The 9,768-nt window shown below is 44.9% G+C and overlaps 1 protein-coding gene across 2 annotated transcripts in view; it reads left to right on the forward strand.

The window, feature by feature from the left end:
• ror1 (receptor tyrosine kinase-like orphan receptor 1) overlaps positions 1-8,655 on the forward strand; it is a 92,644-nt gene extending 83,989 nt beyond the window's left edge. For both annotated transcript variants that reach the window (XM_053870306.1, XM_053870315.1), the window contains 8 exons: positions 3,662-3,789; positions 3,990-4,307; positions 4,377-4,622; positions 4,698-4,912; positions 5,612-5,791; positions 5,855-6,082; positions 6,272-6,636; positions 6,732-8,655. In XM_053870306.1, coding sequence (XP_053726281.1) covers positions 3,662-3,789; positions 3,990-4,307; positions 4,377-4,622; positions 4,698-4,912; positions 5,612-5,791; positions 5,855-6,082; positions 6,272-6,636; positions 6,732-7,413 — 2,362 coding nt within the window. In that variant the 3' untranslated portion in view covers positions 7,414-8,655. The remainder of the gene's footprint in view (positions 1-3,661; positions 3,790-3,989; positions 4,308-4,376; positions 4,623-4,697; positions 4,913-5,611; positions 5,792-5,854; positions 6,083-6,271; positions 6,637-6,731) is intronic.
• Positions 8,656-9,768: the final 1,113 nt, after the last annotated feature.

A 9,768-nucleotide genomic window follows, 5' to 3' on the forward strand; every position in this document is an offset into this window, starting at 1 on the left:
ATAATGTCTCAAATGTCACATTTGTTTTTGAGGGTTAGTTGTGGCCATATAAAAAATAAATAAATAAAAAAAAAAAAAAATGATGACCCATGCATACATTTAAACTACAAAATATTGTTTATTTTGCATCATTTTGTCACGATGGTGGCTATATACATATATATATATATAAGTTTTTATATCACCTTATTTAAACTAAAGCTCTTTTAATGTCTAGAAAATATTTATATAAAAATTTAAATTTTATAAGAATTTCAAATACATTCAGAGTAGTGGAAACCCTGGCCATTGAGTTATATATATATATATATATATATATATATATATGTTACTGATTGTAAGCAGGCAGGCTAATGTTGAACACATTTTGTTTCCAATTATTGCTTTATGTTGTCAAACGCTGACTTCCTCCGAGGAGGCAAGGTCGTCCCTGGAGGACGTCCGCCTCACAGTCCTCCGTTGTTATCCCGCTCCAATCAGCAGTGTCCACATGTTCTGACCCACAGACACAAGTGTCTTTTATTTACTCTGTGTTGTTTCCTATGAGTGGACACGCACGCTCGCACAACACGGCTATAAACACCCTTTCCTACGAGGCACAGGCTGCCAGAGAATCATTAAGCTCATGAGCATGATGGATGTCAACGCTTCAATATCCGACCTTATTTGGAGACCCAGAAGGTTACGTAATGACCCACCACAAAAACCCTCATTCTGACTTAAGAGAGTCAGAAAACTGCTTCCAGACGAGGATTTCTTTTTATTATATCTGGAACCTTCAAGTCTCGGTTTTGAAACAATTGGATGTCAGTCGGGTACTTTGAGACTTTTGTTTTGGGGGCAAGAGGGTTTGAGGAGTTCTCGAGTGGTGTCAGGGGCATATGGGGAACCAAATGACATTTCATGAGGACCAGTACAACGGACTCATTATTGTTAAAGGGCCCATCCTGTGATTTTTTTCAGTGATTGTGCGTGAGAGGTTCCTTCTGACACCTGTAAATGCAGCTGCGCATGGCTGTCCAAAGTGTATCTACAGCTCAGACAAAGAAATCCCAGTGCAACTCTCTCCCCTGGCTATCCAGGTGGAGCTTTCTGAGTGAGAGCAAGCAGAGGTCAGGTTCTGGTTATCGCTCAAAAAAGCGTCCGCGCTTGACCACTGGCAGAAGTGCGACCTGATGGATCAACTCATCTTTTGCAGCACGTACGTGCAGAGATGCCCCCTCCTCATAGAAAAAAGTATGTCTCTAGAGAGGTTCTTATGGCTAATTCACCAACTTCAGGCTCTTGAGAAGTTGACTCTGATCTGGGTCTTCCCAAGTTTGTGTTTCTATTTATTCATACTTGGTTGTGAACCTTGGCCATTAAATAATAAAACTACCGCGAAGGGTAATACAGGAATTCGGCCAGTAGAACCTGAGAGGTGAACGAGTCAACTTTAGTTCCTTCCTGACTGCTGGATTTTTTCATCCATTCTTATGCTACTTCTTTGCACTGCCAGCTATCTCTGCTGGGAGGGGAACAAAGGGCAGACCTGGGACCTGCCATAGTTAGCATTTCCATATTTACTTGGAGCAAGAAAACCCAAGGTTGATCTGTTGTTTCCAGCTCCTGCATACAAGCTGGAGAATTAATCCAGTGAACTTGGATGTGTGTCAATCCATCCCTGCATTTGAGGTAAGTTGAGCAACAGTGAACGAGGAGGGAAGACTGAGGTGCTCCAGGGACACGTCGCGGGCCTCCTGCTCATTGTACATGTCACTAGAGTGGCATCCAGAAGACGTCTTTGGGAAGATGCCCTCCTTTCAATTATCTCAGTGGAATTGTTTTAACTTTGAGTATCTCCCGGTGTGGATCATGAGGCATCGCCAGTGACAAGGTTGAGTGATTTGTGGTGAAATTGCTGGAGTGAAGGATCACAGATTACTTGCCTATTACAAATATCACACTGTTGGAGTGTTGAATAAAGAGAGGACGCTTCACTCTTTACACAAATAGTAAAGCGACACACACGCAGACACACACACACACACCAGAAACCTCAGATGTCACACAACTATTTTCTTTCCGTTCCACTTCACAGTTTAATGTTGCTGCCGTGCTGTTGCTAGGATTCCTCGCTTGAATTGAAAATAAATGAGAAAAGCGACGAGGGTGCGATTTCGTTTTGGGCAGTTGTGGCCGGGCCAGAGTTGTAATTTGCCCAGTGGGGATTTTGCTGCATCGTGGCGGATCGTCTGCCGCTCCTTGTCATTTTCTTCTCTGTGCTGGGTTTGATCTGGGTCCACGTCATCAGTGACGCAAAAGAGGACTTGACTCTTTGTCATTTGTGCTGCCAGTGGGGAGATTGACTGAGATTGATTCATTTGACTCGATTCATGATCATGAACACACTCATGATTCATGAAAACTTATATATTTTTAGACCTTTTGTCTTGTATTTAAGATTGTTTACCCATCATACATGGACTGTTGCGTGGTTTATGTTTGATGTTCTGTTCTTTTGTTTTTTCCAAGATAGCAACGTTGTTATTTCAGTGATTCATTGGTCCCTGTTCTGTCTTTCTTTAAGAAATATGAATAATCTTATACTCATATTAAAAACGTCTATTAAGGCATTTCAATTAGTGTTTTATCTAGCTGTAAATATATTATTACCTTTTGAAAAATGAAAAAACAGACTGCTTTTGTTGTTGAAACATTAGTGGGCGCTGCAGTTGGTCTATGAGTGAAAGCCTTAGAGTGTTCAGACAGGGGTCAAAAGGGAGTTGACCTTGACCTCTTGGTCAATTAACACTGCTGGCAGAGAGTGAACCTGGTGACCCTGCATTCACACGTTGTGGCTCACACTTTTGGTTTACTTCTTTGTGGAATGGAGTTCTCTTAAATTAATACTGCTCTTAATAATAATAATAATAATGTGTCTTTGTCGATTGTCACTGTCGTTGAATTTAATATTTTTGCATTCGTTTTCTATTTTTCAGCATTCAAACATTCTTTTAATCAATGTGTGTTGCTGTTGTTAATGTTCTTTTTGAAATGAATTTAAATAAATGTAAAAAAAAATGTATTGAAATGGTTTTGATGTGAATTCAACGCCAAGTGCAATATAAAGCCATTGTCTGGTCCAACATAACGTCACCTCAGTGTTAGTGAGACTGAGCATGCTCACAAGTGCCTCACTTCTGTCTATCAACTTGTATGTCTCGACTTAAATCACATGAGCTCACACCGGTTAGTGCGTGAATGTGGAACCAAAAGTGTTTCAGTTTCAGTTTGTGTCCTTACCACTGTATACGTGTCCGCAGAACGACAGCGCTGAGGAGAATTGTCTAAGCCAGTTGGTGTCTCAACTGCTGAGAATGATGAGGAAAGAGTCATAAAAGTCATGAAAAAGAATAGTCATCAAGTTGAACTTTCTTTTTCTCCTTCAGAGTGACCTCCAGCGGCGGTTCTCGGCATTGCACTTCAGCATGCTTCATCCTCAAACGTCCTCATGACACACTTGTTAAATGATAGTGAAAAGAGTTCTTCCATCTGTCATCAGGTCGAGCTGTGGGAGCAAAGATGCCGTACTAGTCCGGCTGTTATTAACAATAATAATAATAACAATGATCCACCAAGAATCAACCAGTGAATTGCTCTGAATGCTCTTGTGTTCCAGAGATGACTTTGACGAGGAAGGCTTCTGTCAGCCGTACCGAGGCATTGCCTGCGCCCGATTCATAGGGAATCGCAGCATTTTCGTCGGCTCACTACAAATGCAGGGTGAGATAGAGACGCAGATCACAGGTGAGGAAGCTCTTTGGTTGTATATACTGCATGTGCTCTGTTATTGTCCTGTGCAACTGTGAGTGCTGATAAATGTGTTGTCAGGGCTGGATTTATTCTGGTTCTCCTTGTGGTTGCTCTCCATCTCCGACAAAGCAGAGTGTCCTGTTGGTAAATGGTGTAATGACCTCTGAGCTAACTCTGACCTCTCTCTGACCCAGCTGCCTTCACCATGATCGGTACCTCCAACCACTTGTCTGATCGGTGTTCCCAGTTTGCCATCCCTTCCCTCTGCCACTTCGCCTTCCCCACATGCGACCGCAGCTCGGGGACAGACAAGCCCCGCGACCTGTGCAAAGACGAATGTGAGATACTGGAGAATGACCTGTGCAAGACGGAATACATCATCGCCCGCTCCAATCCCATCATCCTGAAGAGGCTCAAGCTGCCCAATTGCGACGACCTGGCACCGTCCCACAGCCCTGAGGCAGCAAACTGCCTGAGGATAGGAATTCCAATGGCCGAGCCCATCAACAAGAGTGAGGAGGGAAACCGCACACGAGACTGTTACGAAGCCTGACGTGTTTACTCCTCTCTTTACCACTCAGATCACAAGTGTTTCAACAGCAGTGGAGCAGATTACCGCGGAACCATCAGCGCCACCAAGTCGGGTCGCCAGTGTCAGCCGTGGAACTCCCAGTATCCCCACAGCCACACCTACCTGGCCGTGCGATACCCTGAGCTGAACGGCGGTCACTCTTACTGTCGCAACCCCGGGAACAAACACGAGGCCCCCTGGTGCTTCACGCTGGACGAGGGCGTCCGCATGGAGCTCTGCGACATCCCTTTCTGTGGTGAGAGACCTAAATCAACACACTCACTGAGGATTCACAATACATTTACTTGACATTTACTTATGTGACAAACAGACGACAAGGAGAAGTCCAGTGGCAGTAACATGGAGATCCTTTACATCCTGGTGCCCAGCGTGGCCATCCCCTTGGCCATCGCTCTGCTCTTCTTCTTCATCTGCGTTTGTCGCAACAACCAGAAGTCGGCCAGACCTCCGGCTCCTCGCCAACCCAAACCAGTGCGCGGGCAGAACGTGGAGATGTCGATGCTGACCACTGCTTACAAGCCAAAGGTGAGATGGGTGGCGTCAGAGGGTGACTTTATCAGTTGGTTGAGCGAGAATTGTTTTACTTGCGTTCAGTGCGATTGAAATTGTTGCTGTGAGGTCAGTGAGGGGTCAGCGAGAGCCCTGCGTGGAGCAGAATGTGGCGGTGAGGAGGATCAGAGGGTTTCTGGTGGAGCGCAAAGCAAGCGTAAAACAAGCCTTTAAGTCAAAACAGCTGTGTGTCTCATCATATCAAAACACACGCATGTAACACACACAGACTCACAAACATTCAAACACACACTTTTGTACATTCCTGCTCGAATGTGTTTCTCCTGCTTACTTAGGAATTTAAATTTTCATTGCACTCAGATGCACACACTGGTTTTTAGCTATGCCAGTTTACTAGAGTAGCTTTTATGAATGTGAGTCTGACAGGTGGCACAAAACATGCTCCATCCTGGAGAACTGTGCACAGTGATGCTGAATATATAATAGGCAATATTTAGTTTGTATCATTTAATACTTGTTTTTAAATATTTGTTTACTTAATTCCTATCTTAATATTCAGTACTCACCCTATATCTGAAATGGTTACTGTGTGCATAAATCGTTCACTAGTAATTACTGTAGTGAATTCAGTATAAATCTCAAAAGGGACCTTAAGGGAAGAAGACAGCGTCCAAACAAACAGGTTCAAATTGTGATTCTCCTTTTCTCCTGCAGAGTAAAGCCAAAGAGCTCCCTCTGTCTGCTGTGCGCTTCATGGAGGAGTTGGGAGAGTGTGCTCTGGGGAAGATCTACAAGGGTCATCTGTACCTGCCGGGCATGGACCAGGCTCAGCTGGTGGCCATCAAGACTCTGAAGGACATCTCCAGCGCACAGCAGTGGGGCGACTTCCAGCAGGTGGACACACACACATCGAGTGTTCATAAAGCCATTATGGATAACTGATACTTTTGGGTGTAGGAGGCGTCAGTGCTGACAGAGCTACAGCACCACAACGTGGTGTGTCTGTTGGGAGTGGTGACACAGGAGCAGCCCGTCTGCATGCTCTTCGAGTTCCTGCCACAGGGAGACCTCCACGAGTTCCTCATCATGCGTTCGCCACACTCTGATGTAGGCTGCAGCAGTGATGAGGACGGAACTGTTAAGTCTAGTCTGGACCATGGAGACTTCCTGCACATGTCCACCCAGGTCTGGCCTCATACATCTTATTGGCGTTATGTCACGAAAAATCCTCTCCCCCAAGCGTTCTATCATTAATTACCATAAATTCAATCTGTGATTTGCATGTTTTCAATATTTACTTTTTTGTCTTTATTTTCAAAATGCACGTTTGAGTGTATTCATTTTCACAGTTTCACCTTCATTCCTGGCCTGTAGGTGGCTGCGGGGATGGAGTACTTGTCCAGTCACTTCTACATCCACAAAGACCTAGCTGCCCGGAACATCCTGGTGGGCGAGCAGCTGCACGTGAAGATCTCTGACCTGGGTCTGTCCCGGGAGATCTACTCCTCCGACTACTACATGTTCCAGCCCAAGACACTGCTGCCCATCCGCTGGATGCCGCCCGAGGCCATCGCCTATGGCAAGTTCACCACCGAGTCAGATATCTGGTCCTTCGGCGTGGTGCTGTGGGAGATCTTCAGCTACGGCCTGCAGCCGTACTACGGCTTCTCCAACCAGGAGGTGATGGAGATGGTGAGGAAGCGGCAGCTGCTGCCATGTCCAGAAGACTGTCCACCGCGGTACGTCGTGTTTAAGTACCTAATGAGAATCAACTCCAATGTAAAGCCCGACTTCTCACAATTGCTCCTAATAATTGACCAAACTTTTGTGACAGCTTCTACGGTTTGATGACGGAGTGCTGGCAGGAAGGACCAGCTCGTAGACCAAGATTCAAGGACATTCACGCCCGGCTGAGAGCATGGGAGGGGCTGTCCAGTCACGCCAGCTCTAGCACTCCCTCTGGTGGTGGAGGCAACGCCACCACCCAGACCACGTCGCTGAGTGCCAGCCCTGTCAGCAATCTCAGCAACCCTCGCTACGCCGCCACCACAGCCGGCTACCTTTACCCAGCCCAGGCCATCCCCTCCCCGGGACAAATGGCTCCCCTCCAGGCCTGGACCCCCATGGCGATGCCACAGACACACCAGCGCTACATCCCTGTCAACGGGTATCCCATCCCACCCGGGTATGCAGCTTTCCCTGCCCACTTTACAGCACCTGTGCCGCCCACAAGGGTGATCCAGCATCACCTACCTCCTCCCAAAAGCCGGTCACCCAGCAGTGCCAGTGGCTCCACCAGCACAGGTCACGTCAGTGGGGTCCCCTCCACCACAGGGTCCAACCATGATGCCAACACGCCGCTGCTGTCCCACTGCCTCATGCCAGGTGGCGGTGGGCCAGCACCGCTGTATGGACATCTTTCCCAGAAGCTGGACCACTCGCAGACGTCAGCACTGCTGTCGGGCGATTCTGAGGGCCGCATGTACAGCGACACAGCCATCACGGCAGACTTGTAGACCTTTGGGTCCATGCCCACTGTGACATGAACGCTCCTGGCGGGTTTCCAGTTCTAACCTTTGTGTAAATATGGTACAATGTGCAGGAGGACAAACATCGTTTGAGAATGTCGTCCAGAGAAACGAGCAACCAGAAGACTCGCAGAAGGAAGATGGTCTTCAGGCTCGCAGACATTAAAGTCCCAAAATAAATAGTAGAGATCATTATCGGGGTTTAGGTCTACAAATGAAGTAGTTGCTTATCAGTTATACGCGCTACAAGATAAGATGCTACAGGTGATTGAATGATACGGACTAATTTATTTAAAGTCAGCCTTCTGGTCACCAGTTGCTTTGGTACCATTATGCCTTGAATAGACAGGAAGCAAGCAAAGACCATATAAAATGAAATACATTTTGGATTTTGATGCTTAGGTCTGAAACTCCTTTCGTAACATTTTTAATAGATTTTATACCCAATGTCTTCGGCTTGAAAAAAAACTATAAAGGCGACGTTTGAGCCAGATGAAAAACCGTTGCTCAAGGCATGACACTAAAGGGCCACAGTGTGCTTGAAGTGAGAGCCAAGAACCTCATTTCATCGGAATATTTGTTTTTCTTCATGATGGTCTGTTTCTGACTCATTTATCCTCAGTTTTGCCCATTTGTTTTGACCACAGTGCCTTCAAAAACCCCAGGGTAGTGTTTTATTTGATTTTTTTTTTCATTTTATTTCACTTTTATTTTGGCAATTTTTATGTTTTATTACCATTCATTTTACCACAAAGCCGTGAATAGATTAGCAGGCCAACTATGTTTTTTGGTGACCTTCAAAACAGTGAAAATGTTAGAAGTGAATGTAGGAGAAAAATGGAACAGCAGTTTTTGTCAAGAAGAAAAAAAAAACAATACAGTATCTCTGGTAAGGACTGGAATGAGATGGCTGCTTTTAAATTGCATCTCCGTCGTCATCCTGATGTAATGAATGTCAAGAGCGGCACTCAGTCCCTGTTTGGAGTCATTTGTTTGTTCATGTTAAGTTTAAATGTTTTTTGTTCGAATAAAATTGAGCTACCTACGCGCCCAAGCTTGTGCACATCCAGCTTGTAAATGTTTTGCATAATAAAGCGGCGCAAAAACCACTTACACAACCGACTGTGAAGTTAAATTAGGGCTTACACCGATCTAACCATTGTTTTAAAGACAGAATTAATGACTTACGGTTTATGTGTGTCGGAAGGAAGAGAGTCCTTTTCTTTGTTTGGTAATGAATATTTTTGCACAGATGTTTTGTAATGCAAATTCATTTATTAAATGTTTTGGTTTAAAGTGCTGCTTGTTCATCTTAATGGCTGTAATGACAGTGATGTTATGGTGTTACTGTATGAACTATTACTGTAGTATTGTATAACCACCTTTTTAGTAACAAGCAATACGTGCCATAAAGGTCAAAATTCATTCCTTGGCAGAGCAACAGTGTGTTCATGTTCAAACGCAAGGCCGAAGACTCTGTTTACATCACAGAGCTAACGGAGAAAAAAGGTTCTATTATTTACACTAAGAGCATCAAGGCGTCCCTCATGTTTGACAGTTGACTTGAGACTGAATGTGTATCTAATAAATTGTGTCAGGAGCCAGTAACCAGCTCGGAAACCAAGTACAAGTGGTAACCAGCAGCAAAGAGGCTCAGTACAAGACAGATGGAAGAACCGAGGGCGTCACCAAAGCTGGAGTCAAACACAAACAGAACCAAGGGAGAACACAGAACAAACAAGCATCAGAACACTAACACAATCACATGGAGATATCACTCGTGGAGAACAAGTCCATAAACACAGAATGCACGCAATTGTGGTAATAAATATAGTCCAGTAAAAAATGCTATTACAGATCAAGGACCTAATAGACGAACACGAAGGAAAGGGGAGCAGGAATAACCAAGAAAGGGCCAAGTTACTTGCATGGGAACAATGATCTGGTACACAGCACTGGGACAGCAGAGCAGATAAGCAACTCGGTTTGACTGCAGGGTCAGTCCCATGTGTGCTGTTAGGAGATAAAGCTCAGGTGGGAAGAAGACAGGAACTGTACAGACAAAATAAAAGCAGATGACGGCAGATTGGTTAAAACCAAAGTAAAGTGATGCAGATTAAGACAAATCAAGGGGAAAAAAAAGCTTAAGTTAGCCACTATAATCTAATATGTTATTGAAAGGTACATTGATATTTAATTAATATTTCCTGCTCATTGAGTCAAAGCCTCCAAAGGTAATAGTAAATCTAGATTTTCATTGTTCTACCACTCTGGCTGCTTGCAAATGATGGCCCTATGTGTGCTTGAGTTCGACACCCGGTTCTAAACCATCTTAATACAAAA

The sequence above is a fragment of the Synchiropus splendidus genome, chromosome 1 (genome assembly GCF_027744825.2).
Source record: "Synchiropus splendidus isolate RoL2022-P1 chromosome 1, RoL_Sspl_1.0, whole genome shotgun sequence".
Classification (NCBI taxonomy): domain Eukaryota; kingdom Metazoa; phylum Chordata; class Actinopteri; order Syngnathiformes; family Callionymidae; genus Synchiropus; species Synchiropus splendidus.